General features: G+C 32.0%; 3 protein-coding genes across 5 annotated transcripts; 2 read left to right on the top strand and 1 right to left on the bottom strand.

The window, feature by feature from the left end:
• Window positions 1–81: 81 nt before the first annotated feature.
• LOC142522992 (uncharacterized) lies at window positions 82–3,885 on the top strand. 3 transcript variants are annotated; one of them, XR_012814560.1, is made up of 6 exons: window positions 82–142; window positions 286–385; window positions 533–583; window positions 663–733; window positions 2,763–3,469; window positions 3,550–3,885. XR_012814560.1 is itself a non-coding variant. In XM_075626620.1 (5 exons), the coding sequence occupies exons 1-5, from the start codon at window positions 138–140 to the stop codon at window positions 1,135–1,137; spliced, it is 330 nt and encodes a 109-aa protein (XP_075482735.1). In that variant the 5' UTR covers window positions 82–137; the 3' UTR covers window positions 1,138–1,284. The 3 variants fall into 3 exon arrangements, 2 of the variants coding, with proteins under 2 accessions (XP_075482735.1, XP_075482734.1); XM_075626620.1 differs by lacking the exons at window positions 2,763–3,469; window positions 3,550–3,885 and adding an exon at window positions 1,029–1,284 and having other exon boundaries at window positions 669–733; XM_075626619.1 differs by lacking the exons at window positions 2,763–3,469; window positions 3,550–3,885 and adding an exon at window positions 1,029–1,284.
• A 3,942-nt stretch (window positions 3,886–7,827) lies between these two features.
• LOC142522887 (STOREKEEPER protein-like) lies at window positions 7,828–9,172 on the top strand. The gene has a single exon (XM_075626463.1). It carries the CDS (start codon window positions 7,898–7,900, stop codon window positions 8,948–8,950), a length of 1,053 nt encoding a protein of 350 aa, XP_075482578.1. The 5' UTR covers window positions 7,828–7,897; the 3' UTR covers window positions 8,951–9,172.
• A 1,418-nt stretch (window positions 9,173–10,590) lies between these two features.
• LOC142522810 (protein VASCULATURE COMPLEXITY AND CONNECTIVITY-like) lies at window positions 10,591–11,993 on the bottom strand. The gene is made up of 3 exons (XM_075626357.1): window positions 11,716–11,993; window positions 11,276–11,478; window positions 10,591–11,004 (listed from the first exon to the last, which is right to left on the bottom strand). Exons 1-3 carry the CDS (start codon window positions 11,812–11,814, stop codon window positions 10,824–10,826), a joined length of 483 nt encoding a protein of 160 aa, XP_075482472.1. The 5' UTR covers window positions 11,815–11,993; the 3' UTR covers window positions 10,591–10,823.
• Window positions 11,994–13,697: the final 1,704 nt, after the last annotated feature.

Genomic DNA, 13,697 nt, shown 5'->3' with positions numbered 1-13,697 from the left:
TTTCTTTTGAAACTTAATATATTTCCACAAATATTATTAAAGCTGCACAATTTAATCAAACTGATCAATATTAACTTCAGGGTTTAGAAGAAAATCTTGATAAATTCAGCAGGAGACAAAGGGAGGCCGAGGAAAAAATGAGGTCAAATATATATCAGTTCTTTGTTTTCTCTGTGGTTTTTTCCTTCATTAATTCTAATTTTATCGCTAATAAAATTTGAAAAAATATTGAATCGTATCAATTAAATACATGGGATTTGTGCCTTTGATGTGTTCCTCGTACAGGTACTATGAACCAGCTGTGGAGAAGATAAACACAGTCCTTGAAGCTGGAGTGTATCAGCAGTTCCTTACAAGCGCCATCCAGCGTGTGAAACTCTCCAAAGTAATAATTTTCAGTAATTTTAATTAATTTATTTTTACATTTTAGCTTTTATATATATATATATATATATATATATATGTCGTGCTATAATTTCTCTATATTTGCAATATATATGTTTATACAAATCTTTATATGTATTGTGCGTAGGCCAAATTGCTTGGCAACAAACTTGTGCATCAAGCGAATGAAAACATGGAGGTAAAATTTAAATATTGCTATATTATTATAATATAACGTTTTAATCACAGACGTAAATGCAAACTGCTAACTCTTGCAGCTGCAGACAGCCGCAGCCCCGATGGAGGATACCGCACCTTCAGTTGCTCGTAACACTATAAACCATAGCGGGTAATTGAGACTGTATACAAGTAGTTATAAAATGTTTTTATAATAGTATTTATTTCAAAAAATTTATAAAATATTTTAACAGTTGAATATACGTTTGGACAAATATTATATATGTTTTTATTTTCATCGTTGAACATTTCTCAATCATTCTATAAAAACTATACTTTATACATGCTTTTATATATCAACTTTTTTTTATAGCATTCGATATCTGACTACATTTTTGTGTATATACGACGATAATAATGTGCTCTATAATATGAAGAATATCATGTTATTGTTGTCACATTTTCAGGATGAGTTCAGGAAAGGATGACGATGAGGGTCGAACAATGGGGCCTAACCTGAGCCTGAGTTTTATTGAAGCTGTGGTTAACCCTAATTTGGGCACAACTACTAATTAATATTAGCAATATTAAAAATAAAAATAAAACACATATTACAGATATTTTATATATATATATATAAGTTGCAGTGATTTACTTTTTCTGATACATTGAAACTTATGTTGAGGATTAAACTTAAAACCCTTCAATAAATTGGTTGATCTGCATTATATAGATTGGTTATTATAATTATCTACTCGGTTATGCTTGTAAGTGGATGAGAGTTAACAAGTAGAGGAAGCTGGCTCTCTCTGTAGAATAAACTTCAAATTTCACATTTTAAAATTCGACGAGTTCTATTTTTTTATTTTTTTTCCTTGACAGAACATGACATGTAGTCTACAATATGTCACTGGTTTTTTTTTTTTTTAATGACGTAGAAACTCATAGTCGTTATTTTTTGGTGTGTTGGAATTTTGTGACTTTGGACCGAAAAGAGAATAGAGGCCAACCATTAATAATGCTTTTGCAATAAAAAAAAAATAAAGAAACTTTCTTGTTTAGAGTTGAATTGACAAAAAAACGGGGTGTGAAAAATTTCTTGATTTGTATGTTTTTCATTCAAAGAAACCTTATTTTAAAGACACGTAGCTATCACAAGAGCTATGTGCGTTTTTGTCTTGTTTGATGAAATGTGAAGGGGAGGGGGGGGGGGGGGGGGGGGGGGGGGAGGGTGATTGTTTGGGAAACAATGGAAATTGAAAGAGTCCGTTTTGTGGCTGTTTTTGTTGCTTTTCTCTGTGCTTTTGCTGAGGCGGATAGAAAATCAGCAGAAAGCTTCGTAAAAAATTAAATGGAGTTTCTCGGGATTTTCAAGAATTTGATAAAGATATGGTATGCAATATTTGAGTTGTTCTCTCTTATTTTGCCAGACATTGTGAATTCTCTGGTGCATGATTCGTTACTATTAATATTTGTGTATGGAAATATTACTAGTTATATAATATAAATTGATTGCAAATCACTACATAGTAATTTGCTTCTGAATCAAGTGTGGATCTTTTGAAACGATTCAGCCCTCTGTTGATCAAGGAGTTTAGTTTGAAAATCTTGATACATCATTGATACATTCCAAAATTGGTGATGCGACTGTCTAAATACTTTCATGAAGATCGTTATGTGAGTTTCGTCAATTTTTCTACTGGTGGTTAGACTTAATGTTGAACTTTAACCTTCGTACAAACCTTTGAATTGCAGAATGGACTTCCAATATCTTTAAAATATTTGTATCAGGTTTAAAGAGGAATATGTTTCATAATCTTGATAGAAGAAATTAAAACTGATCAAGGATTTAATTGTAGCAACATATATTTTCTGTCAAATGCTGAGTTTAGAATGAAAAGAAAACACAATCAGAATTAACATGAAATTAGTTTGTGATACATGCAAATATGGATGCAATTCGTGAAATTATTTTCTATTTGATATATACTCTTGAAAAGTAGTGTTCATCAAGGTATAAATTAAGTAGTTGCGCTGTTCTTCCTTCACATATGCAGCAGCAGCAGCTGCAAGCGTAAATAAGAAAAGTGTGATTGTCATTGAAAATACAGTATCGCAGAATACTTCATGAGTTGTTCTTCTTTATTATTTTGGAGAATTTAACATGTTTCCTAAATATCTTATGAGATGGTTTATGACAGGTTGAACAAGTATGGTGTTATCAGAGTAAAGATTTAAAAGATAATATGGAGGCTGTCAAGATCTTGGATTTGGATCCATCTCAGCCAACAGCATCTGGGCGCAAATGCGATTCAACTTTGTCAGGGAAGAAAACCTCTGCCAAAGGCTATATCAGATTTGCTACCAAACAAGAAAAAACTATCTTGTATTGCTCGCGACAGAAAAATCTTCCATTGCGAAAATTAAGATTCAAGCAAGAAAGTCAGTTCCATAAACACCACTAACTTTTGTCTGATCTGGGTAGAGTTCCAAGAAGATGCCTAAGAAGAAGTCTTCAAAATCGGGTTGTAACAACTACTGTTCCGAGCCCAGGTCCTGCATAATCACTAGCTATTTCTTCTATGGCACCGATAAGTCAGCCTCCCTCTCCTGCTGAGGCTCCGGAACCATATCCTCTGCCAGATTATTCTACCTCTCCTTCACCATCAGATGCAGATTATACTCCAAAATTACCCAAAAATATTTCGCCAGTTTCTCCTGAAAATGACCACAAGAACAGCAAGTATTTGTTAGCCGCTACAATTGCTTGTTCTATGGCAGGATTTGATCTGCTATTTGTCTTCCTTAATATGTTGTATGAAGAAAAGTAGAACCAGTACTGGGCCAAATAGTGGTCAGAGGGATGAGCAGCCTCTTCTCAATTTCTTTGCAAGCGACATTTCCGCAGGTATTTTACTCATAGGGGTCGAATATCATCGAAACCAACACTGATTCTGTTTCATTTTCATGGCTATGATTGATATTCAGGTTCTTCATAAAAGTCAAACAGTATGGATAATCCAAACGTTAAAGATTTAAAGGCTCATTTAACCATTCGTAAATCAACGTTGGCAATTCATGATTTTTCTCAAGCTGGATCTCGACCCCGAGCTGAATCATCGGAAAAAACAATGCGGCATTATATTACCCTTGCCTCCAAGAAGAACAGAACAGCAATCACCACCTGGAGAACATCCTCCATTCCCCCCCGAGCACCTCCTCCGCCACCACCTAAACTACCTGCTCCCGCACCAATGAACGAGGCCCATTGAGTTTGATATGCATACTTTGTTCATTTTGACAAAATATATTAACTTTATTTTGTTTAGAGACGATTGATGCTTTAAGGGACAATAGCATTTTCTTCTGATATATGGATGGCCATGTCTATCTTGTTTGTGGATTGTTCGTTTGAATTGAAAATTGTTGATTAAGCTAATGTATGTAGTGCAAATTTGTCTGAATAGAACCGAGTCATGACATAAAGAGATTACAGTTCCTTTTGGCTCAAATCATACTGATCTTTATTACAACATACTAGAAATTATAACCTATTTCAATGTTTGAATTTTTGAGTTTTAGATACCAAATTTTCTTAACTTGTGTGAGACAATCTCATTGGTCATATTTGTGATACGAATCTCTTATTTGAATCATCCATGAAAAGTATTACTTTTTATTCTAAGAATATTACTTTTTATTGTGAATATCAGTAGGGTTGACCTGTCTCACAGATAAAGATCCGTGAGACCGTCTCACAAAAAATTTACTCATTTTCTTATAACTATATTATTATGATGGTACAAAAGATTGGTTTTATAAATTGAGAGAATGAAAGTATCATACCATATATTAAAGATGTGAGTATTTGCTTACCATTTGTAGTTATTAATTAAAATTGTTTTATCCACTCAGAAATTTAATATAACAAAACAAAAAATAATATTTAAAAAAATTCTACCAACTTACATTTTATATTAAAATTTACTATGTATGCGTGCAAGGGAATTACAAAATCTATGTTATATGTAAATATATGAATGTGAATTGTGAATTTACATAAATATCATTACCTTCATTTAATAATAATCATTAATACATATTTTCTTTTTCATATATTCTTTTAATAATAATCATTAATACATTTTTATTTTTTTCCATATATTCTTTTAATAATAATCATTAATACATTTTTATTTTTAAATTTAAAATTTACCTTTTTCATATATTCTTTTAATAATATTCTATATCTATATCTCTATTATCCTTACATTCATTTAATAATAATCATTAATACATGTTTTCTTTTTCATATATTCTTTTAATAATAATCATTAATACATTTTTATTTTTAAATTTAAAATTTACATAAATTAATACATGTTTTCTTTTTCATATATTCTTTTAATAATAATCTATATCTATATCTATATATGAATGTGAATTGTGAATCTAAATATATCTACAATTCACATTCGAGATCAAATTCACAGAAAATCACTATCATAATGTTATAAATTGTTAGTATTACGAACATTAAAGTAATAATGAGAAGACGAATAGAGATGAGTGTGATTAAATAAAATTAAATTATTAATAAATATTAAGGTTATATAACACTTTTTTTTTTCCATTTAGAATGTAGATACATTTAGATTACTTATGTATCAACAAAAATACGTGACTGATAGAAAATATTTGTATGTAAGTGATTTCATTGCAAACATTTAAGTTATTTAATCAATTTTCAATATATGATGCTAAATACATATCACTAAATAATATATTATCTATTAATCTATTAAATATATGACTTTCATTTGTGAGCTTACTATTATATTTTTTTTTTGTTTTACAATTTTTCATGTTAATGGTGTTATTTAAGTCATTTTTTATCTTAGTTTAATAAGGTCATTAATAGTGTATTTAACTCAATCAAACTAATTATTATTTTAATTTACTTTTAAATTTAATTTTAATTACTTAAATTTATACATTGCCGTCAAATAATAATAGGAAGACACAGGGAGATGAGTCGGATTGAATAAAAATAAATTATTAATAAATATTTAGTCAATTTTTTTATAAATGATGCTAAATAAATATTACTAAATAATATGCTCCATTTGACCATTTTGTATTCTTGCAATGAGATGAGTTTTTTTACCCTAGCGTTAACATGTTTGATTGTTATATGTCATTTGTATTGATCATGTAATTGTGTTTGGATTGTTTATGTGATTTGTTTGTTTGCACAAAGAAAAGAGAAAACAAAATCAAATATCCAACAAAAATGGTTATTTTTCAATTTTTTATTGTTGAGATATTTTGTTAATTTTTAAACACATAATGCATGTTTTCTGTTTGCTTAGATTACCTGGTTTGAAGTGACTTAGAAAATATTAAAAAAATTGAAATATTTCTTCGTTTTTACCTTATGTCTCAGAATATCAAGAGATAATATTTTTTATTTATTGGGACAAATGTATTTCCAAACTTCTGTCTATAAATCAATATTTAAAATTTTTACGACATTATTATATTCTCTAATCAATTTGTTTTACTTAGATTGATAGAAGGCATTTTAGTTTGAGTTTTTATGTATTTGCTTATATTATTTTTGTAATATTATTTATTATGAAAATAACAGGTGAACTACAAAAGTTGGTAGGTCTAAGAGTCCTCTGGTGAACAACAAATATGGATAAATTATTAAAATATATAATATCCAGTAGATCTTTGGCATGCGATTTTGTTCTAATTCAATGATTATGCATGATTCTAAATTTTTATTATATCACAAGTTAACACATGCCTAATATTTTTCTATGGTTTAAGAAAAATTGTGTGACTTCCTCCAATATTATCTCGATATATTTCGAGGTGACAACAAGATTGTTTTTGTCTCTTTTTTTAGTCAAAGTGTCTAACCAGCTAATTCATAACATATATGATGGTAACATAGAAAACCCCTCGTCAAATAAATTCACTTAGCCAAATATTGAAATTCAAATAAAATTCTACAATATTTCATCAAATTAATTTTGACTATCATAAAATGCTCATGAAATCCAAATAGTTATATTATTAGATGAGAATCATGAGATATTGAATGAGACAAATACTTTGACATATATTTGAATGATACCTCATATGCATATCTTAATTACATTATTCGTATCTCTTCTCAAGATTTTTAAAATACAATAATTAATTTTATATATCGTTCCACAAGATATAAAATATTATAAAACAAAATATAAACTCGATAGAAGAAAATTTGTTTAGTTTCAATGAATAATATAATATTATGTTCTAAACGCAACAAATGAGATTGAAACTATATCATCATCATGACATGATGCACGCAATCATTATTTCAAAGCTTCCAAAAAATGACGATCAAGATGACTTTCTTCAATTGCGTCAAATTAAATGAGGACACAATTCTAAGATATAGTTAGTCATTTGAAGAGATTTCAAGTATTTTTCTCACAATGATTGAGAAATAGTTGTTAAAAATTTATTAATCTTACAGCTATATGTTGATAATATTGATACTAAATATATAAAAATGATATTACAAATATTACAATATTTGAAGAAGGTGCAACATCATTCATTGGTTATGTTGTTGAAGAATATATAGGTTATACATATTTTTAGTCACAGGTGAAAACTTATCACGAGAAAAAGCATTTTTTCTTAAGAGTTATAGTTGATGATTGTCAAAAGCGGAAAAATCATTTAACAATAAAAAAATAGTTGGGAAAATAAGATTATCAGATAAAAACAATGTAGAAAACAGAAAAAATGGCGTGATAAAGAAGCAAACTACGAGCATGTCAGATCCCCGATAAAGATTGTAAATAACATAATAGATGTTAAAGACGATCAGATACTTGCTGAACATACCAAATTAGTTATATGCATATTATAACAAACTACGACAAAGAGTTGTCGAGTTGTCAAAATCAACCAAGAACCATATTGAAAAGTGTGTCAAGTGGATAAGATAATTTATCTGATTCATATACGATCTATGGTCATGATTTTTTATTTTTTATGGCTTAGTTTGTTTCAGTTGATAAATGTTATTAACCATGTTTTAATTCATTTAAATATTATCAAAATTTCGTACATATATTTTCCACAGTTTAGATTTTTACGTGTAACGCAGGTACATTTTTCTAGTATTATTAAAAAAATATTAATTCGAAGAGAGGAGCCCATGCCCATCTCTACTTCCTGTATATAAACGTCAAAACCCTATTACCATCGTCACACAGACAGAAGCGTGCCCAAAAACCAAAAAGCCATCAGAGTGGGGAGAATTATGGCACCCAAATCCCTCTCTAATCCTCAATCTTCGAAACAGGGAGAAAAATTGGAGGGAGAAAGAGGTGATGAACGAGAATCCGAAGACGAGGAGGAAGAAGAAGGTTCTTCTGGTGAAGAAGCTGAAGACTCATCTGAAGAAGAAGATCAAGAAAAAGAACGCGAAATTCTACCAAAATCCATAGCCCAGCATAATGGGTCGGACTCTGAACCCGAATCCGACGATTCGCCTTCTGCCTACAAGATGGAGCCAACACCCAAGACTTCAGTCCCCGCATCAAAACGCAAGAATCAAGAGATCAGTAACGGTGATAATTTTTCCAAAAGCTGTAAGAAGACTAAATCCGAGGAGAAAAAGTCTGATTCTGTTGTTTCATCTATCCCTGGGGTTAGTGGTTGTATCACCAGGTTGTGGAGTGATAATGATGAGGTTGCTTTGTTGGATGGTATGGTTGACTTTAAGAAATCCAAAAATACGGATTTTGGTGGGGCGTTTTATGACACCATCAAGGGAAAATTGCAGGTTGATTTTTCAAGGGAACAACTTCGTACTAAGATCAGCAGGATTAAAAAGAGGTTCTTGAATGCGCTTAAGAAAGGACGGAATGGTTTGGACCCTGTATTTTCCAAGCCACACGATGTAATGGTATTTGAACTCTCTAAGAAAATTTGGGGTGGCGAGATTGGCAATAAGAATGATTCTAGCGAAGGGGTTGAGGAGAAATCGAAGAAAGACTCCATGAAAGAGAAAAAAATTGTGTGGGACGAGGAAGAGAGAGTAAAAAATGAAGATGATGGTGATGAAGGTTCAATATGGTCCAAGTACGAATTTTTTAGCTCTTCTTTTGATAATTTGGTAGGAAAGTTTCCCTCTTTGGAGATGTCTGACTCTGGAATGAGTCTGGTGAAGGAGAAGTTGAGTTTCATTGGAAATGCGAAGGCCAAGGAATTGAATGAGAAGTGGAAGCAAATGCTTGTGGAGGAGACCGAGCTCCATTATAGGATGTTGTCTTTGATGAGGGAACAATTTAAATTGGCGTTCGATCAATGAATAGGTAACTGGTCGGTTGCAAGTTTAAATTTTTGTTTGATGTAGACCGTTTGAATTGTAAGCGAGAGTTTGTCTTCGCTGAGGGTAATGGAGCTTCTAATTATGGAAATTTAAATATATAAATATACTTTGTGGGTCATTGTTTTGTTGATGAATTTTGTTTGTAATATATAAACTGATGAAGCCCTTTATCCCATGATCCGGTAATGACTACCATTTACCCTTATCTAGTTGTAAAGCTTTCGGTATGTTCTGTTTAGTAGTTGCATTGAATGGATCATGCTGATGTCCTATTGATTTCGTGTTTAAAGTGTATCCGATACTCAATGATGACATGTCGAATTTTGGTTGCGGCTCTTTATTTTTGCCATAACTCTTTAATGGTAATGGATAGAGGCCAACTCTTTTGGTAAGATCTTAAATTTTAAAGCCAATTTTCCGTCAGCTGACCAACAAAAAATCTCAGTGCGCGATTTTGGAAAATAGAATTGTATCAGTCAAATATATTTCAAAGATCATGTGCCTGCCCTAGTACATATCTAACGTGTAGTTGCATACATACTGTTGCTTAACCTGATAAATTTTCTAGCATTGCTTACCCTTAGATACTAGTAGGTTTTCACTGGATGATGAACGGCTTTTTCCAAACAACCACCTTCTCCAAATTGGCAGATAATTTTAGTTCCATTTTTATACCTATACTTCATCATGGTCTTAAAAGCATTTAGTTGTTAACTTCCTCTCCATATGTTTTCGTGGGATAAGTGAGAGTAGTGATATTTTTCTTGTGGGCAACCTTGTATCATGGGATTCATGGATTCCTAAGGTGTAATGTTCCATGTTCAATAGGTGATACTATACTCAAAAGGGTAAAGATCAAATCTGTCTGCATGCTTGCATTGCATTTACATGACTATAATTATATCTTCTAGACAAAATTGCAAATTGCCCTGCTATTAGTGTGGCTTTAACATCTGAGTTTATCATCTTACCTAGTATGCTATCGTCGAATTATAGAGACGATATATCCCATTTGTTTTCTGTTTTCTGTTTTCTTGGCTTTAGCATCTCAGTGCCTTGAGTTGAGGTGGTCATTTTCATATCTTTGCATTTGCTTGTGTTGTTGAATACTTGAAGGGGAAGTTGTTACCTACTGCATTTGCTTATTTCTGTGACTGCTTTGCCTACTGATGTTAAATGTTGAAAGAATGTATTTGTCAATATACCAATTGCTAGGTGTACTCATATGTTCAATCAAAATGCATGGGCTTAGGACATCATATTATTTATACGGTGAGATACTGTAAGAATAACTGATTTGAACTCAGAAATAGACTCGATCTTCTTTTGATGTATGACAAGAATATACAACAGTGAATTTTCATTCTTGTTATCTGTGAGGCTTTTTGGTTGCTTTGAATTAAGTTTTCACATGCTTGTTATTCTTCACCAATCTCTACTGGCATTGTTTACGTAAACTGCATATCATCCAGCATTTTCTTGTGAAATGAGAATATTATCTGACAATAAGGTATCCAGTTTGAAATGATATCTCGAAAGATCAAATTATAACTTTCGCCCCGACTCAAAAAATAAATAAATAATAAAAAAATATATGTATATTTGGTCAAATTCAAATATATCTGTATAAAATTAGTGCAACTCAAAAGTGCCTACATTCCTCCTTCAACCAACCATGCTAGCGACCAATGTAGCATTAAATTGATAAATAACAATCACTTAAAAAGCGCTCTGTGCATCGGCTCGAGGAGCTCGAGAACACAAATGATAATCCAAACACTAAACCAAAAAGTTTCCTGTCTTAAAGAAATATAGTACCAGCCTTGGTTTCAAACGGTACACAAATCCTGGGCTATGCAGGGAGGGTAGAAGTGGAAGTAACATAATATGCAACAGAGAACAGGGCATGTACCACACACAATATCCCTCCAATTGACAAGAAATGGAGGTGAGTGAAACCACATGATTCCCTAGATTTGTTGTTCGAGATTATTCCGATCACCAGCATTGACAATCCTACGGCCAGGATGATCCTAGAAATTTAAATTACACTGATTAATCATACCATAATTTTTGTACAATCTGAGGCCTTAATTGGAGAAGAACTCGCTATTCTTTAGTCTTGATTAATCTTGACTAGACTAATGATCAGGAATAGTTGTTATTTTATTATTAAAAATTCAAATCTGTAATCATCCCAAATCTTGTATTATAAGACAGCCTTATCCATGTATCTTTTTATATATACAATGGGGGTGGAATTTTTGTTCATTAGGTAAAGTTTTGGCACTCGGAAGTCCATACCATGTAAAAATCAGGCAGACCACAGACAACTGCTTGCTTGGAGATGCCTTTTGAAACTCTTCTTGAGTGCAGACATTACAGCCTCCCAGCAAATTTGCAAGAACATGAGCTATTCCTAGAAGGGATGCGGCCCATAATCCAAGAATGTATGCATCATGACTTGGCTCTTTACACTCAAATATCCACAGCCTCAAATGTTTTTCCTTCTCAAATCAAGAAACAAAATGCACAACCAAACCAAAATGATGATGATGATGATGATGGGGATCTATCTTACGAGGGAAAATCCCATGGATAGCGAGCATTGAGTAAAAGTTTTGAAATTTCTTGAGCTGTTTTTATGTAAAAGACTTCTATAACAACAATGTATCGACTGGTCAATTTTAGCTGAAGTATTTAGTCTATCCTGAATTTTGTAAGTAAATGAAGGGAAAATTCACCTGGTTTTGAGCAGCTTCAGCTTTGATTCCAAGAATTCCAGCAGTGACATCCAATGCCACAATCAAGAAACATGCAAAGATGCCAACCAGTTTACTCATTTTCAAGGATGTCAGAAGGGTCAAGCTGATGCGAGTACGTATATATATTAGTATATATGTGTGTGTGTACTGTGTATGCGTCCGATGAGTTTTTATCAAATTCGGTTCTTACAAGGAAATGCAAAGCATAAATACATGGAATAGTGCGATCAAGATTTGAGTTATGATGGAGAAAGGCACTTTTGTCAACGAGGTGTGACTTTATTTTACTTTTGTGCCTACTTTGATCTTGTTTTCAATTTTGATGCCTTTTCACCTTTGAACCAACTAAGGAGTATATGGTAGTATGGGTTCTCTTTAGCATCTTTGCTCTTAAACCTCGTTCCAAAATTTTACTAAACAATTAAAAATCTTCTATTATATTATTGCCCTCCTCTTTCGCAAAAATTCTGGTTCCATAACCTAGTATTACAGAAGACTAGTTTGTATGGGGCAAATTCAAAGGTAAAAGCATTGGGTGCATGTGCATAGGAATTTATTTTCCATAAAGTAATTTACTACCACAATCAGGAAACCATGAAATTATGCTTTACAGTTCATTCCGAACTTATAAGGCCTACAGCTTTCAAGAATTTTGACTTTTGAGAAATTACTCATCCAATGTTGGATCCCGACCAACAATCTCAAGGTCGTGAAAATGGTCCTAGCATTAAAATAATCAGTAGATTTTGACCAATCAAGGTACAATGTAGTGAAAATATTTACGAGGTTTGTTTAATGTTTCCTTGAAATTTGTTCGGATGCAAAGATCGGATGGTTAAAATCAGCCTTACAATTATGTTGGGTTGGGGGATGTTTTGGGATGGGGAACTTGATTTGTCATTCACTGATTAAAGTCGTGTAATTTATCGTACAGTTCTACGGCCCAATTAGTGGCTCAAGCCCATACAAGTCATGAACTCTCTAGAACGAGTAATTAATTAATAATTATCCCATTTGCTTTTTAATAGTGTTCTAAAAATCCGGTCCTAGGCGGCGCTTAGGCGTTGGACGGTCCAAAATCGCCCCGATTTTAGGCTAGTCGAAACTTCTAGGCGCCACCATATTAATCGGCCGCCTAGGCGGTCCGGCCCCCGCCTGGCGCGAAAGCCGCCTAGGCGATTTTACAATTAAAAATCCGAAAGTTGAACGATTTTACACTTAATTAGAGTACTTTTGAGGGAGTAATTACTTAATTGATTATTCTATACTTATTATTATATATTTTTATATATGTATTCAATATTAATATTTTTTTAATGTAGATTCATACTAAGAAAAGAAATAGACTAGATATCGGAAGGTTGAACAATTTAATTTATGTTCAATTCAATGCCAAGATCATCAACAAGAAGAGAAGGCAAGAAGAAAAAGGAGTGGATGTTCTACTTGCTAGTGAAGCAACTATGACACAAGGATGGATTGTTGATGGTGGAGATGAAGATGTTGAGACAAATGTTGAAGATGTAAGAGAACTTCACGAAGAAAAATTTGTATCGGATGAAGAGGAGGAAGAAGCCATGGATTTTGAGTTTGAATCCGATACAGAAGAAGTATTGAAAAAATATGGAGATGAACTAGAAGAGTTAGATGTTTAGGTTTAATATCAATATATTATGTTGGAAAAAATGTTGAACAAATTTAATTTTCATTGTACAATGGTTGTAGTAAAGTAGTAAACTGACGTGGATGATTCATATATAAAAATTTATTAATATATATTTATTATTACAATTTTAAATTTTATAATAATATATATTTCATATACAAACATAATACTCATGAACCACTTATTTAATTTAAGCTTTAAAAAAGCGGGTAGTTAACCGCCCGCCTGTCGCTTTTAAGAACAGTGCTTTTTAATCCACATGTAAAGAAAAAGGACATAATCGATAACAACCCTA

This window comes from Primulina tabacum, chromosome 13 (genome assembly GCF_025594145.1).
Source record: "Primulina tabacum isolate GXHZ01 chromosome 13, ASM2559414v2, whole genome shotgun sequence".
Classification (NCBI taxonomy): Eukaryota; Viridiplantae; Streptophyta; class Magnoliopsida; order Lamiales; family Gesneriaceae; genus Primulina; species Primulina tabacum.
The sequence above is the reverse complement of the archived record's forward strand: the minus strand, read 5'-3'. Positions and strand labels throughout refer to the sequence as shown.

Excerpts from the sequence above, each read along its gene's own strand:
- LOC142522810 (XM_075626357.1), bottom strand. The coding sequence starts at position 11,814 with ATGAGTAAACTGGTTGGCATCTTTGCATGTTTCTTGATTGTGGCATTG. Across the intron at positions 11,479-11,715 it reads CTGAAGCTGCTCAAAACCAG|GAAAAACATTTGAGGCTGTG; the intron begins GTGAATTTTCCC and ends TGATTTGAGAAG. Across the intron at positions 11,005-11,275 it reads GTCTGCCTGATTTTTACATG|GATCATCCTGGCCGTAGGAT; the intron begins GTATGGACTTCC and ends TTAAATTTCTAG.
- LOC142522887 (XM_075626463.1), top strand. The coding sequence starts at position 7,898 with ATGGCACCCAAATCCCTCTCTAATCCTCAATCTTCGAAACAGGGAGAA.
- LOC142522992 (XM_075626619.1), top strand. Across the intron at positions 584-662 it reads AAGCGAATGAAAACATGGAG|CTGCAGACAGCCGCAGCCCC; the intron begins GTAAAATTTAAA and ends TAACTCTTGCAG. Across the intron at positions 734-1,028 it reads AACACTATAAACCATAGCGG|GATGAGTTCAGGAAAGGATG; the intron begins GTAATTGAGACT and ends TCACATTTTCAG.